The 17,704-nt window shown below is 54.1% G+C and overlaps 1 protein-coding gene across 2 annotated transcripts in view; it reads right to left on the reverse strand.

The window, feature by feature from the left end:
* LOC135243963 (ras and Rab interactor 2-like) overlaps positions 1 to 17,704 on the reverse strand; it is a 55,090-nt gene that overhangs the window by 3,338 nt on the left and 34,048 nt on the right. For both annotated transcript variants that reach the window (XM_064316132.1, XM_064316127.1), the window contains exons 6-11: positions 16,454 to 16,526; positions 14,753 to 14,844; positions 10,265 to 11,680; positions 2,878 to 3,186; positions 2,162 to 2,293; positions 728 to 891 (exon numbers count right to left, since the gene is read on the reverse strand). In XM_064316132.1, the coding sequence (XP_064172202.1) occupies positions 728 to 891; positions 2,162 to 2,293; positions 2,878 to 3,186; positions 10,265 to 11,680; positions 14,753 to 14,844; positions 16,454 to 16,526 (2,186 nt within the window). The remainder of the gene's footprint in view (positions 1 to 727; positions 892 to 2,161; positions 2,294 to 2,877; positions 3,187 to 10,264; positions 11,681 to 14,752; positions 14,845 to 16,453; positions 16,527 to 17,704) is intronic.

Raw genomic sequence — 17,704 nt, forward strand, 5'->3', positions numbered from 1 at the left:
AGACCAAAGCTGTGTTGAGTGTCATATATGAGCACACAAACACATTTACATCCTCATCATTAGGCACTGTATACATTGCCAGTTATCTTTTATCTTTACACACTGTGACTGTGACTCTGTGCCTCTGTATCTGTGACTCTGTGCCTCTGTATCTGTGACTCTGTGATTCTGTGACTCTGTATCTGTGACTCTGTACCTCTGTGACTCATCTGTGACTCTGTATCTGTGACTCTGTGCCTCTGTATCTGTGACTCTGCGACTCAGTGACTCTGTATCTGTGACTCTGTGCCTCTGTATCTGTGACTCTGTGCCTCTGTGACTCAGAGGGGTCGTGTATCGTGACTCTGTACCTCTGTATCTGTGACTCTGTATCTGTGACTCTGTGCCTCTGTATCTGTGACTCTGTGACTCTGTATCAGTGACTCAGTGACTCTGTGCCTCTGTATCTGTGACTCAGTGACTCTGTGCCTCTGTATCTGTGACTCTGTATCTGTGACTCAGTGACTCAGTGACTCTGTATCTGTGACTCAGTGACTCTGTGACTCTGTATCTGTGACTCTGTGACTCTGTGACTCTGTATCTGTGACTCAGTGACTCTGTGCCTCTGTATCTGTGACTCAGTGACTCTGTATCTGTGACTCTGTGACTCAGTGACTCTGTATCTGTGACTCAGTGACTCAGTATCTGTGACTCAGTGGGGTCGTTACCCCGGCGGGCGGGCGGGTACCTGGAAGTCGTCCACGGAGGGGATGGTGCGCTGCGCGGTGCGGCGGCGGTGCCACTGGTGCAGCGTGTCCCGGGTCTCTGAGCTCAGCACGCGGGCCGCCTGCTCCTCCTGGAAGTTCCGGATCAGCGACATGGCGCCGTACGCGCTGGTCAGGTAGTACCCGCCTGGGGAGGAGAGGGAGGGGAGCGCACGCTTAGGCCGGAGAGCTTCCCAACGCACCGCCATTACGGGTCAACTGCGCCTGCTCTTTCACAGAAGCCTGACTGGACCCCTGTCTAGGAATGGCTCACGGTGTCCATGTGTACTGTTGTGCGCATGCGTGTGTGGGTGTGCATCCGTGTGTGTGTATATACAGTATAGGTGGTTGTGCTGTTGTGTGGTGTGTGTGTGGGTGTGTGTGTGGTGCTGTGTGTGTGTGCATCCGTGTGTGTGTATATACAGTATAGGTGTGTGTGTGTGTGTGTGTGTGTGTGTGTGTGTGTGTGTGTGTGTGTGTGTGTGTGTGTGTGTGTGTGTGTGTGTGTGTGTGTGTGTGTGTGTGTGTGTGTTCAGCAGCACTTCCCCTCTGGAATACAGGCCTGTTTGTGCAGAACCTGGCAGTGCACCCACCAACATCCTGGTGACCCCTCGTGACCCTGAAAACAGGACATCACACACCCCAAAGGAAATGCTTCCGTGGGATTATGGGAAGGCCCGTCTGTCGGGACAATGGGCTGCACGGCTCCTCCGAGCCAAGGACCTCTCTGTTCCTTGACAAAATTCCAATCAAATCAAATTGATCCGCTTCCTCGAGGAACAAACCAGCCAGTTTCCTGTCGGGCCTCCTGCTAGGCTGCAGACTGGAGGGCTTTTTCCCAGTAATATGAGGTCTGTGATCCTCAGCAGCATATAACAAATCCCCTTCACTGAAACGAAGAGCTATTTTCCCTGCAGTGAGGTCACTTCAGAGATAAGAGGCTATTGGCTGACAGCTGTGATGAACTGCACATTATGACATCACAGAGCTGTCTCACTGAAAAGCTCCATGGTGCCTGCACAGGATAGGGTGGAGAGGGAGAGAGGGTGGAGGAGAGAGAGAGAAATAGAAAGAGAGGAAAAGGAGTAGAGAGAGGGAGGGAGATAAAGAGATGAATGGACGGAGACGGAGGGGGAGAGGGTGGGAGGGAGAGAGATAAAGAGATGGAGAGAAAAGGAGTGAGGGGTGGAGAGAGGGAGGGAGATAAAGAGATGGATAGACAGAGAGACAGGGTTTGAGGGAGAGAGAGATAAAGAGATAGAAAGAAAAGAAGAGAAGTGGAGAGGGATGGAGAGAGGGATGGAGAGAAAAGGAGAGAGGTGGAGAGGGATGGAGAGGGATGGAGAGAAAAGGAGAGAGGTGGAGAGGGATGGAGAGAGGGATGGAGAGAGCGGGATGAGAGAGCGGGAGAGACTCGCCTTCTCCATGCAGCAGAGACGGATCCAGCAGCTCCATCATGTACTGGATCTCAGCGTCCAGCTGAGGCATGTCGCACTGCGCCAGGACGTAGGTCAGCATGGGCAGGAAGTCATCCGCCCCGTACATCCTCCCTGCCGCACGCACAGACACAGAGACAGAGACAGACACACCACACACACACACACACACACACACACACACAGAGGAAAAACCGTGTCAAGCATGTGTGCTATATTAGGGTGGACTTAGGACAGCTCTTCGCATGATTTGTAGAAGAGCTTATGGATATTCTGGCTTTTCTAGGACCTGCCCTCTTTTAATCCAAGTATAAAGATCCTCCACCAAGGTCAAGATGGACAGGAAGCCAGATCCCCCGCACATCCTCCCCGGTAGAGGGAGAGCGGACGCCTCGCTTCTGGGGTCGTCTTCATGCACTAGCGTGCGTTTACGCTCGCAGGTCTTTCCAGGAATTTCAATCAGCGCACACTGACCTGCGCCAGACACACCCTCTCCATCACAACACAATGGAAGCTTCCCTGCCAAAGGAACTCCACTCCAAAAAATCCGCCTGAAGTTCTCATCGTACACACTCATTAAAAATAGCCCCAATTCTTTCTGAGCCCGCCCCCCCCCCCCCCCCCACCACAAAAAAAACATCTGTCTCTTAAGAGCCTCAGCCACCACAGTCCCCCCTTGCCCCAGCGCGCTGAGGTACCTGAGTTGTCCTCCATGATGGTGTAGATGAGCTTGCAGACCCGGAGGAGCAGCGTGACCTTCTTCTCGGGCGAGTACATCTTGCACATGTTGTGGAACTTGTGGCGGATCTTCTCGATGGCGACGGGGTCGGGCGGGAGGGCGCCGTCCACGCCCAGCTCCTGCGGCCGCTTGGCCTTGGCCAGCGCCAGGTTCTCCCGCAGCTGCTGCCACGCCCCGCTGCTCACCTGGAAGTCCCGCAGAGCCGCGTCCACCACGCCCTTCAGCGGCTTCAGCACGCACTTGTGCATGGCCTTCTCCAGCACCTGGTCTGGGGGGGGGAGAGGAAGAGGAATGTTAGTCTTCCTCTACAGGACCTGACCTTTATATCAGACAGGGTGAGGAACACCAGCCTTCTCCAGGACCTGGTCTGGGGGGGGGGGGAGGGAGAGAGAGAGGAAGAGGAATGTTAGTCTTCCTCTACAAGACCTGACCTTTATATCAGACAGGGTGAGGAACACCAGCCTTCTCCAGCACCTGGTCTGGGGGGGCTAGGGCGGGGGGGGGGGGTAAGAAGGGGGTGGAGAGGAATGTTAGTCTTCCTCTCCAGGACCTGACCTTTAGATCACACAAGGTGAAGAATGCCAGCCTTATCCAGGATGTGGTCTGGGGAGGAGGAAGAGAGGGAGGGAGGGAGGGAGGGGGAGAGGAAGAATGGAAAAACTCTGGCTCTGACAGAAGACTGGGTTGTGGATTGGGGAAGGGCTTGGAAAAAAATGGCCAATAAGCAATAAGCTTTACTTGCTGTATGCCTGGGGCCATTGTCAAGCTGGAACATTAACGGGCCTTCCTCAAACTGTTGGGGAAGCACAGAATCATCTAGAATGTCACTGTAGGCTGTATCATTAAGATTTACCTTCACTGAAACTAAGGGGCCAAGCCCAAACAATGAAAAACAGCCCAAGACCAAAGTGTGTCCAGATACTTTTGGTTGTACAGTGTATCTGTGCACGCTTCTCTCATCACATCTGCTCACCAAGCAGCACATTTTCCCTTGGCTGAGTGCAACCAGAGGTCTGTTTGCAATGACGACCGCACACTTGTCTCTCTCTCTCTCTTTCTCTAAATACCAACGTCCCAGTATGTCCTATCCAACAATCACACTCTTCCTCACGGCTAATCGTTTTCCTCTAAGGCTGTTGTTTTTTTTCAATGTCATTCTTGATAGTGAGTGCCGTTGTTAGCCATTTGAACAACCGCAGTTCTTTATCTGTGTACGCTCTATTGCTCTGCCTGAATACACAGATACACTTCAGGTTACGGTTCATTCGCGGACAAAAATAACTAACCTTTACCCAGCACTCAGTTTAGCAAAGCATAGCAGACGAATATAAACAATGACACATCGCGATCAAATATTTTTAGTTCACCAGACATCATTTCTGCACTATTTGGATCATGAGTACCGCTTGACTTATACCTGAACACCGTACCACAGTTAATTCGCACCGATGGTCTTACTAGTTAACCTTGAGGAGGGTTTAACGTACGAGCAGGGGACAAAATGCGTCACATTTTCCAGGAAGACGTCTAGGCCTAACCTGAGCAACAAGCACCCAGCTGAATATTAACCATCCGCTGTGCCTCTCTGGGCCAAACCATGTGGGCATTCCCCCCTGCATAAATCTGTCGGATGCCCGGTACTGCAGCTGCCCTGGCCTGAAGCTGTGCCAGGCCTTTGTTCATAACCTCATGAACAGGTGGGTACAGAGCAAGGCTGCCACACATCAGCTTAATTTAATTTACTCACACCAGACAGGGCGTGAAACGCAAAGACCCTGCCCTCCGTCTGAGCGGTGCAGAAAATGCAAACGTGCGTTTGCGGACTCAGATTTCCAAACGAGTGTAAATAACAGAGCCGTGTCGTAAAAGGAGGCCAAACACACGAGGAAATTATGCGAGTCTGACTGGGAGTTTCTGACTCATACTCAAGGACACGAGAAAATGGCGGATTAAAGGGCGCGGCCTACACAGCGGCGGTCAGAACGTACGTGGAAGACCGCACCGTAAAATGCACTTTACATGCACTTGTGCACAAATGTGCCTGGCGCCTCATTCCAAAGTCTTTTTGCAGCGCACACACAACTTCCTCACTGAAGCGCACAGAGGAAGTCAGTGAAGGGCATCCAGACCTTTATTTTCTTTTCCTGCTGAGGTGAAGGAACGCCAGTGTCACATGTCTGGTTCGCCGGTGTCAGCAGTCTGCGTTTAGCTGGCCGGGCCTCGCTCGGCCGTGATTGGTCAGCCGCCGGCAGGGCAGTCGCTCTTCCTCTCTGAATCAGCCGCGCGCGCGCAGTAAACACGCAAATGTGCGGCTGCTCACGCGACCGTAACCGCGGTGAGACGGCTGAGCTGAGGGGCACTCACTGCTGCAACACGAGCCACTCTTCAAGCGGAATTCAGCACCGAAATATTTCCAGCTACGGGTGAAATGCATCATCAGTAAAAACAGTAAGATGAGTTGTCACGTTTCCACAAAAACCTGGGTAGAGAGTCTCTCTTACTGGATCAGTGGCTTTAACCCCCCCGCCCCTGCACCACCCCCGCCCCTACACCACCCCCCCAAGCACAAGCGGCCCCCGCATCACCTGACTGACACGATTCCTTGAGCAACACAAGAGCTCTTGAGGAAAACAAGGGGGTGAAAGAACCGGAAAAAACACACACACGCACAAGTCCTGACATATCTGAGTCTTCCCCCCAGCGGGGACAGAGATGACGAAATCACGCCTGGTTTTAATGGAAAGGCCCCCCAGAGGAGCAAAAACACGCCCCCCCCACCCCCACCCCCACCCCCCCTACGCAGATGCAGTCAGCCTTCAGCGGGAGTACAGCCAGTGCGCTTTCTGAGGCCTTTCCAGGAATCCCGTCCGGGGGGGGTGGGGTGGGGTGGGGTGGGACAGGCGGGGGGGGGCGCATAAGTTTCCACTCAGACGGGTCAGGCGGTGTTCGCTCGGCTCCTTGCCGCCGTGTATTGACGCATTCCTGGCCTGGCGAGTGCGCTAGCCTCCACGCAGCGGGGTCAGCCCAGGAGAAGCACGGACTGTTTATCAGGGGAGGGGCAGCATAAACACTGTCTCCTGCAGCCACCAGGACATCCGCAAACATGGAAGTTCTAATAAACACCACCATCCCCTCGCACCCCCCCCCCCCCCCCCAGACGCCTACCGTCCACTTCCTGTCTTTATTGGCGGGGGGGGGGGGGGTGCCATGCCCTCGTCTGTTCATCGGCGATCACTTGTCACGCAGGCTTGGCCTTATCGTTAACCGCTTCAGTATCACCACACACGTGACTATGGTTTACTCAGAGCAATGCAAAGCTTTACAGATACCCCCTCCCCCCCCCCCACTTAACCCTTTGAACACTAGATTTTTTGGTATGTTTTCTTTCAAAACTCCAAGTGTTCTAGAACTCCATTTTGCTTTCAGTCACCAGCAGCGATTGTGACATCAGCATTAGAATGTTCAGTTGAGAGCGTTCTAATCGCGCGTTTGTGACCTCACACCTTTAAAGGGTTCATCTGCAGGGAATGGTGACGGCTGACAGTGGATCTGGGACAGAGACAAGTAAGGGCCACAGGACCCTCCTTGTTATTTCTGGGCACGGTACGGTACACATTGTGACTTGGATGAGGACAGAGGCACTTCCTCATTTTCACATAAAAGAATGATTTCATTTCCTCTTTCCCCGACCACAGTTCTGCAGGAAACGAACGCTGAACGTCAATCAGACGGGAGTGCATGGTGAAACCCGCTCCCAGTGCAGATTCTTCTTCGCTTCTAACGCGCTTTTTTTGCCAAGGTTTCTGTAAAAACCACACATACGCGCAGAGACCAGTCCGGCCTGCTGGCCACAGAGCACGCTGCGCACACCGCCTGGCGTCGGGATGGGCTTGAGGAGTGGGAGGTCAGCACCGTTCAGTTTATAACCCGCAATCACAAAACGGCTGAAAGTCCACTTTTAACGACTTTTTACAAAGGGTGACACCAAGATCACATTCTGCAGAATCCAGCCATCCCTTTCAGGGAAAAACAGCTCATAAAACAAGGTGGACATGCAGACTGGGCAAAACGAGCCCCCAGTAAACCTGAGCTGTCAGCCAGACATGATTTACCCTCCCTTCCCTTCCCTTTTCTCTCTCTCTCTCTCCCTCCTCCCTTCTCTCTCTCTCTCTCTCTCTCTCTCATATCCCCCATTACCTCTCTTTCTCTCCCTGAGCTCGGCCCCCTCCACGTCCACAGATTTTGCTGACGGTCACACTTTTCCGCCTGCGTGCCCTCCCTGAGTAAACTCTCTCAGACATCGGCACCTAAAATGACCTCCTTCTGCGTCTCTTCCAGTTCAGTGCTCTCATTGGCTAGCAAAGGCGCCGCAATCCTTAACCCTTTAACGTGTGACATCACAAGTGTGCGATTAGAACGCTGTTCTCAACTGAACATTCTAATGCTGATGTAACAGTCGCTATCGGTAGCTGAAAGCAACGGAGTTCTAGAACACGTACATTTCATTACATCACATTACAGGTATTTAGCAGACTTACACAACATTTTCTACATAGCATTTACATCGCACCCATTTATACAGCTGGATATATACTGAAGCAATGCAGGTTAGGTACCTTGCTCAAAGGGCACAACGGCAGTGTCTCACCCGGGAATCGAACCTGTGACCTTTAGGACCAGTTTTGTTTCTTTCCACATTATACTACACAGCCGCCTCCAAACGCTGACTTAGAATTTTAAAGAAACAAAATCATTCCTGCCCTTCGAAAGGGTTAAGCAGCGTCAGAAGCAGCGTTTCTCCCAGCCTGCCCCCCTGCTGTCCACAAACAGCGCCGTCGCCGTGTGCTACGGACGGCCTGCCCGCCCCCCCGCCTGGCGTAGGAACGCACAAACAGCGACAGAGAACAGCCAGGGCCGGAGCCAATCGGACGTGACCGCACAGCGGCGGCCGAAAACACAGCGGCCAGCTGGCCAAACTCGGCACAAAGGAGTTCATTCTGTTCTCGCGTATTTCTTTTCGCCCATTCCACCCACGCGGGGGAGAAATCAACATCAGCTAATTATCCGGCCTGACGCCAGGAGTCCACAGCAGAGTAAACCTTTTGGAGAACGCTTACGCGCGGTTTGTTTTGTGAAATGGCAAGATGGACCTCAGCCACTGCGCCTCGGTTAGTACCCCTCAAAATGCACCTGAATTGCTTCAATAAACTTCAAGTAAAAAAAATAAACTTTTTTGAAAAGCCAGATTAAGCCAGATTAACTGACAGTGTATTCTTGAGAGCATGTAGACTCTCCTGAACGTCTGAGAGGGGTAAACTGATTCCATATTTCCATCGATAACTTTAACCACATGCCGTGGGAGAGAGGAATCTTGGCTCAGGTTGCTCAAATCATCATAAGTGAGATACCTGTGGCAAGTGGCTTTGACCAAATACTCAGAGAACTCGCAGAGATAAACAGAAAGACAGGTGCGTTCGAATAATGCCCCTTATCTACAAGCTCGATTGACCAACCACGCTTTCACATTTGAGCCACTTAGCGGACGTTCGCTTATCCCAGACAGATTTCAACAGCTTGCGTTCTTTTTATAGAAATTCACTGAAGACATTCAAGCTAGGTATCTTTGTCAATGGCACAACGGCAGTGCCCACGACCCTGGACTCACAAGCGCAGTTCCCTAAACCGCATGCTACGCTGTCGCCCTTTCAGAACCAAAAATGTCGACTGCAGCCCTGCGTACAATTGCACGGCAAACTTTCACAAAAGCTCAGCTTGTTAAGCCGGGAAGAAAAGATCTCAGAATATGTCACATCACAATGGAGCACCTTGTTGTCCGAAAGGCAACCTTACACACCCCAGGGTTTGCATTATGGTGATATGGGGACACCTCCGGACTGCAGTGCAGTAACTCACTACTAGCCGACGGCCGCTGGCGTCTGAAACGGAGCTTTGTTGACGTTTACAAAGAACAAGAGACAAGCGTCGGACGCACGCACGTTAGCACGCATACCTACATGTACTTATGCTAACGGCGCGCCAACAACAGCCGGGCTTGGTGTTGGTGTTGTGGACCTCACCGAGCTCCACTGCCACAGCTTGTTAGAGCTAAAATATGGCACATGTGCGGGGCGCTTTCAAACAGTTACCGCGCGCGAGTCCGTTACGCTGCGGTGCGAAAGTAATCGCAGACAGGCGCCGTTACAACAACGCTATTTTTGACTTCACTCAGAGCTGTTCCTCTTCCTCTCTGTCGAAACCCACATGTGTTGGGAAAATGATGCTGCATGCTAGATGCTAACAACAACGGCCTGAGGAAAAATCAATGGGTGAAAGAAGTCCCCCCTCTTTGGCCGAAAAAACCTCTCGCTGGCAGCTCCCTGAAGCACGTGAGATTTAGGGACACGTGATGTGGGGACCCACCATAGGGGCCCACTGTAGGGACCCACCATAGGGTCCCAGGAAGCCACTCAGCTGGGATCCCTGAGGGAGAGATTCTACCAAACTACTAAGTCCAAGAATAACACATCTGCACAGAGCAGCCCTGTGTGCATGAGTGTGTGTGTGTGTGTGTGTGTGTGTTGTGTCGTGTGTGTGTAGTGAGTGTGTGTGTGCGTGTGTGTGAGAGAGTGTGAGTGAGTGTGTGTGTGTGCGTCAGTCTGTGAGAGAGTGTGTATGTGTGTGTGTGTGTGTGTCTGTGTGTGTGTGTGTGAGATAAAGTGTGTGTGTGTGTGTGTGTGTGTGTGAGATAAAGTGTGTGTGTGTGTGCTACTTACTAGGCAGTGCTGTAACCAAACACTCCCCTCACCCCATCACACCACCCCCCACCCACCCCCCCGAAAAAACAGTCGGAGGCGAATTCCAAACATCAGCCCTGTTTGTGGACGGACCCCCCGCTCTGGCAGGGCTCGTTTTCGGGGTGAGCGAGTGACCCCCCCACCTGTGCCTCTACCCTCCTCCGGCCAGGAGGACTTTAAAAGATCAGCCTCTGGGTTCACGAGGAACCACCCCTCCAACCCTCCACCCTTCCCACCCACAGCTGCCAGCAGGCCAGACTCTCTCTCAGAAACAGAGCGCGCTCGCCAGGAAAGTTTCCACACGCTAATTGCAAAAGAATGTATTAATAAGACCTTTTGCATGTGCAAACAAATCCCAGGGCTTCTGATACGCACTGCTGACTACTCTGTGACTGGCGTTACTCAGGCACCTGGGCGCTCTGAAGATGCAGGTTTTATTTGTGAAAACACACGGACAGCGGGCCGCCAGCCAACCAGCCGGCAAACACACCCTCGCGAAATGTGTCCGAAGAGTTTTTTTTTATTTTTAAAAAAGGCGGGGGGCGCTCCTACCGATCTGGTCCTCGGGGATGAGGGACTCGATGGGCGGGTCCAGCTCGGAGCTCTGGCACAGGTAGGCCTTCATCTGCGTGACGAACTGGCGCAGCGTCTGCAGCAGGTCCAGGCCGGAGGTGTGACATCCCGCGTTCTCCTGCAGGAAGCCCACGTAGTCCCGCACCAGGCAGCCGAAGTAGGAGCCCTTGTCCCGGGACAGCTCGGCGATGCGGCGCACCGCCCGCCTCTCCGGCGTCATGAAGGAGTTGAAGACGCCGCTCATCTTGCGCAGGTGGCCCTTCAGCGCCTGCGGCAGGATGAAGGCGGGGCTGCCGCCGACGCCGCCGCCGCCGCCGCCGCCGCGCCGCTTCCTGAAGGACTTGTTGAAGGGGGGGTGGGGGTGGAGCCCCTCCTGGTCGCTCTCCACGCTCACGCCGTAGTCCTCCTCCTCTTCCTCGTCCTCTTCCTCGCTGCTGTCGCGGCGGCCGGCCGGGTCGGGTTCCGGCAGGGAGAAGCCGTGGGTGAAGTCCAGCGAGTCGGAGGAGGAGGTGGAGATGCTCATGTCGCTGAGCCTCTGGCCCCGGCCCCCGCCCCGGCCCTCCTCCTCCTCCTCCCCCTCCCCCTCCCCGCCCGCTCTCCGCAGCTCCGTCCCGCCCCCCCCGGGGGGGCTGGGGCTGCCGTGGTCCACGGCGGGGACCCTGAGGAGCACCTTGGCCCGGCTGCGGGACAGGGCCTGCTCGATGGTCTGGTCCTCCAGGGCGATCTGGCAGCGGTGCCCGTCCAGGTCGGGGGCGCTCACCTGCTTCTTCATGCGGGGCGGGGGCACCGGGATGGGCGCGCTGACCTTTTTGGGCGGGGAGGACGAGGCGGAGGATGAGGAAGAGGAGCGGCCGCTGAGCTTGGAGCCCATGAAGCTTCGGCGTGTTTGTAGGGGCTGCTGCTGCTGCTCCTGGTTTTGTGGCTGTTGCTGTTGCTGCTGATTTTGTGGCTGCTGCTCTTGTTGCTGGTGATTTTCGGGCTGGTGCCTGGCCCAGCCGGTCGCTTCAGGCATGCTCCTCTGCTTGGGCGGGGGGGGCGGCCGGCGGGGTAGCGTGCGGGGGGGCGGCGGGCGGGGTGGAGGGGGGCGCAGCTTCCTGACGGTTTGGCTCCCGCCGCTGCTGGCGCTGCTGTTGCCGGGGGTGACGGCGACTGCGCCGGGCGGCCCCGCCGGTCTGGGGTCCCCCTCGCCGCGGTGGGCCTGCAGGAAGAGGGGGTTGACGAAGCAGAGCGCCCCGCTGGACTGGGACGGGGTGCGGGGCCGCGGGGCCGTGGGGGGGGGATGGGGGGGCGTCTGTCCCTCCGGCGGGCGTCTCAGCTGTACGTTGCCCTGGACCGCCGTGCGGGGCAGGGACCCTGAGCTCCTCCTCCGGCTGCACAGGGGGGAGTCCCAAAACACTGTCAGAGACAAGGGGGGGGGGGAAGAGTCAGCCAAACGCCAGAACTAACACCAGCACAGACTGCAGCACAAACTCTAGCACAGACACCAACACAGACACCAGCACTAACGCCAGCACAGACACCAGCACAGACTGCAGCACAAACTCTAGCACAGACACCAACACAGACATCAGCACTAACGCCAGCACAGACACCAGCACAGACTGCAGCACAAACTCTAGCAAAGACACCAACACAGACACCAGCACTAACGCCAGCACAGACTGCAGCACAAACTCTAGCAAAGACACCAACACAGACACCAGCACTAACGCCAGCACAGACTGCAGCACAAACTCTAGCACAGACACCAACACAGACACCAGCACTGATGCCAACACAGACTCCAGCACAGATGCAACGTAGCCACAGCCAGCATCTCAAACACATCTATTCACATTCCATTCACCTCTTAAAGACACACATCCATCTGCACTGCAGGCATTACAAAATGTTAAACAGGTTGCTCAGTTCATTTCTGTATAGTTTATAACTCTGTGCCACCTGTAAAACAAGCTACTCTCACACCAGAATAGCTTGTTTATCTATAAAATGCCTTAAAATTGCTTCCAAAAAAGGCAAGTCACCACAAAATGCATCCTGGTGTATTTTTTCCAGTCCCTCCCTAATATAGCACATCTAGCACAACCGCGTCAGGAACTTTACCAACACTGTACGAGGCGCTCTGAGCCAAACTGCCCATCCAGCTGCGTGCGGTTGGTGGACAGTGTACAGAATAAAACGCAATTATGTGTACGAGTACAAGTTGAACTGAAGATATTGAAATTGACTGTCTGCAAAGCAAATGAGTAATGTAACGTTAAAATAACGTTAAACAACAAGCGTTCTACTCACGTTAGCCTCCCACAGATCAGAAATGATCGGGCGGGGACGAGGAAGCTTCTTGTTTTAATTCTTTTTTTTTTTTTAAAAAGCTTTCTTGTGCTACCCTGAGCCGTTCTGAAGCAGAGTGGCCAGGGCGAGAGAGGAGAGAGAGCTGAGCACTGCTTTCCCCTGGACTGAGTCACACGAATGTCGACACACACCCATACACTCCAGAGTGAGTCATGCACGCGGGGCGGGGGGCGGACTTTAAACACTGGACACCTCCCCCTCTGCCCACTCCCTCTCACTCTCTCTCCTTCAGAAACAGTTCACTATTTCCCCTCTTCTTAACAATCCTTCTCCTCCCATCATTGAGTTCTTCTATAGCGACTCATCGGCTCGACCCAACAAAAAGCTGACCCCCCCCCCCCCCAACAGAAACAGCGACTGCCACAGAGCCGCTGACTGAATCATTCACAGAGACGCTTAAAAAAAACCCGTATGAATCAGTGCAGATGATCTATTTCAGGCTCAGAGAAGTAGCTGCGTTGTTGTCAAAGAGGTATCGGAAACAAAAACAAAAAACCCCCCAAAACCTTCCTCTTCTGACTACACAATGGCCTCAAATAAAGGTGTGTCTCAGTAGCTTAGTGAGACAGTGTGGAAGCACAGACGCTGCACTTCAACGCACCTGAGGCTGGGTAAGGGGAGGGGCTGTGGGGGGGGGGGGGGATTTCCAGCTTTAGATCTTCCCAGTGACAGCAGCCCTGGGAGAACTCGGCTCCCGCGGGAAAGGGGGGGGGTGAAACCTGGCAGCACTCGCGGCAGACCCCCCCCCCCCCAGGACAGGGTGTGAAGGGGAGGCATTCCCTGTGTAGTGCAGGTTTAGGCTGGATTTAGTACCAGGGTGGGGGGGGGGGGGGGGGCTAGGCTCTCAGGAGCTCTTCTGCTGTCTGAACCACACCCCCCCCCCCCACACTGAAACACTTTCTTTTGGGCTCAGATAAGCTTAGCCGGGACTTCGTTCCATGTCTCACAGGTTTGTGCGAAACACCGTTTAAGTGCACATTTCTGTCGTGTATCTCTGCCCACCACTAGGGGGCGATACCCACGCGTCCAGATCAGAGTGGTTCTGCGGTTCTGCGGTACTCCTCCAGTCTCGTCTGTACCGGCTGCGCGGACGAAGCCCCGCTTCCTCCTGACCGCTCCTCGGCAGGAACAGAGGACGCGCCAGGCCGCGCACGCGTACGTCAGGCTCTCTCTCTCTCTCTCTCTCTCTCTCTCTCTCTCTCTCTCTCTCTCTCTGGCCCGGGCCCCGTTCTGGCAGAGGGAGAGAAACGCTGCGCACGGTTGCGGACGTTAGTGGAGGAAGACCACGCCCGGCTGCTCCTCCTCCACTTCCTCCTCCTCCATGAGAACCTGCGATATTCCCATCCGCCTCGCCCGCTGGAGCGATAAGCCCCGCCTCCGACCTCCCTGACTCACCCAAATTCAGGCTGAACTCGTTTTATCCCGGGACGTTAGGAAACTGTGACCCCGGCCTGGACGTTCCCCAAGAGAAAACCCCCCGCTCCAGTCGAGTGCCTAAATCGTGCCGCCTCGCCCTCCCAAAAGCGAAATCTGACTGCGGACAGGCCTTGTGAAACGACTGTGAATCTGACAGCAGAGGTCCAGTGCTGCATTCACATAGAGTGACCCAAGCGGTTTTATCAGAGGTCCAGTGCTGCATTCGCATAGAGTGACCCAAGCGGTTTTATCAGAGGTCCAGTGCTGCATTCGCATAGAGTGACCCAAGCGGTTTTATCAGAGGTCCAGTGCTGCATTCGCATAGAGTGACCCAAGCGGTTTTATCAGAGGTCCAGTGCTGCATTCGCATAGAGTGACCCAAGCGGTTTTATCGGAGATGATCGTTTAAGGAAGCACCTTTTTGCACTGTAAGAATGTGTAACTGCAGCACCTGTTGCCATGGACGCACTGTAAGAATGTGTAACTGCAGCACCTGTTGCCATGGACGCACTGTAAGAATGTGTAACTGCAGCACCTGTTGCTGTGGATGCACTGTAAGAATGTGTAATGCGTTGCCGTGGACGCACTGTAAGAATGTGTAATGTGTTGCCGTGGATGCACTGTAAGAATGTGCAATGCGTTGCCGTGGACGCACTGTAAGACTAAACCCAGTGACTGCAGTGCAGAGGCATGGCTCACCTGCGCCCAGCTGGGCCACCTCCTCCAGGTCCGCCTGGGTCTTGGCCGCAGCGATGGCTTCCGGAATCCTCAAGGTGAAAGGCAGGACGTCCCTGGGGGGGGGGAGGCGGAGGTTACCATGGTTACTGTGGACCGAGGCCAGACACAGAGTTCCGGCCTACAACCTTGGTCCCGGAGAGACACTGGTCTTCCTCATTACTCAGGACTCAATTCAGACGTTTCAGCAGGTTATTACACGCCACTTTGGACGAAGACTGAACATCCCTGGCCTGTGTTGAGTGGGAGGGGACAAGCATCTGTGACTGACATGTGGGGGGGGTGACCCACACAGTTTGATGTGTGACAGAGGTGGACACACAGGGCAAACTGCATCGACCTCAGCTGGGGTTCACAAACTAGACCAGTGAACCCCATTACTCCGTAACCAGCTGTTCCGAATCCGTTCTGGTTTGGGCTCAGTGGAGTTCAGCTAATTCAGCAGTGATGCTCGTTTGCCAAAAAAAAAGAAAAAAGAAAACATCTTCTGCACTATTAATAATAACTACTGCTAAGACCACTTTACCACAAGCGTGTAAGCATATTCATTTCACTCAGCTCCATATTGCATGTACACACCAGGAAGACATGGTTTCGAGGGAAGTTGGTCATCATTATTATTATTTTTTTTAAACGAGAGATCATTAAGAATCTTGTTTCATTTTTCGGCTCCCACCGACACACATTTTGTTGTATCTATGGCAGTCACTTTCATAAACCCGCCTGACAAGCGATGGGCTTTTGCAATATCAGGAGTGGGTGGTCTCTGGCAAGTGCTGGTGATAAATGAAAAGGACAAAAAACAGCAAGAGCACCGGTCCCAGCTGTAACCAGCGCTGGCACGATCGGGATTTGGGACAGGTCCGGGGGACGGAACACCGCGCCGAGAGCCAGCCTTAGTCATCGCGCTGGACGGCCTTCGCCGCGGATCTTCCCCCCCACCCCCGAGCGTAACCCAATACAGACGGGTTCGTTTAAGTTTACACGCGAGGCTCACGCAGCAGAGAGGCAGAAGAGTCTTTCATCGTTCCCGAGTCTTTTCCCGTTCGACTCGGTCTCCCCTGCGCCCTTCGGGTCTGGCGCCGAACGCAGCAGCGAGTGTTTTCAATCAGACCCCCCCCCCCGCATCAGAGACCCCCCAATTTCTGCCCGCACGCCTGCACTGATTTACATCAGGACGCACTTTAAACACGGCACCGCTACCAAAGCAGCACAGGCTATGAGAGCGTGTACTGACTCACCGAGCATGAAGCTGTTCAGAGACAGAATGAGAACTTCTGTAGTGCAGTCACTCAGTGGCCATCACTCGCTGTGCTCCGCATACTCATTTTAAATGAAATACGTTTCGATTTATCTTTATCCGAGTCGGGAACAAACAGAAGCATAAACCTACTTCCTGTTTCCGTTATTAAATCCACAGCAGGCTCGTCCTCAACCTGCCTGACCGCGGTACATAACAGCTATGACAACGGCAAGCGTGGAACCCACAAGATCAGCGCAAGAGAGACAACATGTGTAAGGTAAGTATATGAAGGTGAAGGTGTGACCATTTATACTGTGACTCATAAATGAGTGACACCATCGTGAGCCAATCCCGTGCACCCCAGGGGTATCAGTGATCGCACCCATTGGCTCTGATGAGAGGGGAAGGGGAGGGGATTTTACCTGCTGATGCAGTAGAAGGCCACCAGGCGAAAGAGGTCCGCGAAGCTGATGCCAGAACCCTCCAGAGAGAATGCTGGAAGACAAAAAGCAAACGAAAACGTTAGCGTTACGAAAAGAGAAGAACGTAGAATGCGCGCACCCAACGGGCGTGGCCAGGTGCGGTAGAAAAGAGTGAGGCTTCGGGAAAGTGAAGATTACCTGCACACACCAGCTCCCGTGCGCTTTATTCACAGTGAAACGATTCGACCCGAGAATGCCTGATGAAGACCTCCCAGGCCCTAACGCTGCACTGCGACTCAACCACAAGGGGGCGCTCGCTGTGCTCTGCGTGGGTATTTCTTATTTCTCAATGTTATGAAAGAGAGCGTGGAATGAGAAACGTAACAGCTCTTTTCATTCAGCCTGAACCTGCGTGAAAGCTCTTAGAAACACACACCTAGGGTGGACCGGTGAGAAAAAGAAAAAAACCCCAGGGAATATGATTGTTTGGACATACCAAAAGCAGCCATGTGAGAGTCATTTCACACAGACGACTGAACTGTAGTTTTCAAACAGTCAGATTTGAAACATTACAGGTGTGAGAACCAGCACGTTCTGATTAATCGTGAAGTTTCAGGAAAGGTTACGGTGTAAGAACTAAAAGCCCAAAATCTGAATTCCCCCACAGCCAGGCCCCCCTCCCCCCCCCCCGCCCCACCGCTGTGTCCCGTCCCACTGGCAGGGCAGATGTGACCCAGTTTCGGGAGCAGACAGGAGGCTGTGTGTTGATATTCGAGGAGCGAGGGGGCCTGGAATTGGGCTAACCCCCCCCATAGGGGCCGGTCGCTGGCCGGGCGGGACCCCAGGAGGGGGCGACGTCACCGTTCTGCGAACATCGGCGCCGCGTAACTCAAGCCTCCGCGGACACGACCGCAAGCGTGACTAAATAAGACAGCGAGTGCTCAGCAGCGCACTCCCCCGGCACCAGCGCCAGATACGCTGGCCCGCGTCCCGTCCACATCTGCCCCCACATCTGTCCTCAACCATGACTCACAAGAAAACACAAGTGTGACAGAGGTTCGTTTTTATTTTAATTTTTTTATTTATTTTTTTTTTTACAAACGGAGTTCAGCGAGTTCTTCCTTTGAGGAATGCGATGTGGGCTGCAGTTCTTATCGTACCGCAGCCAGCGAGTCAGGCCGCCGCAGGCATGGGGGGGGGGGAGGGGGGGACTTTGAGGACAGCTTCACAGGTGGACCTACAGGGCACTGG

This window comes from Anguilla rostrata, chromosome 2, assembly GCF_018555375.3.
Source record: "Anguilla rostrata isolate EN2019 chromosome 2, ASM1855537v3, whole genome shotgun sequence".
NCBI classification, from domain to species: Eukaryota; Metazoa; Chordata; class Actinopteri; order Anguilliformes; family Anguillidae; genus Anguilla; species Anguilla rostrata.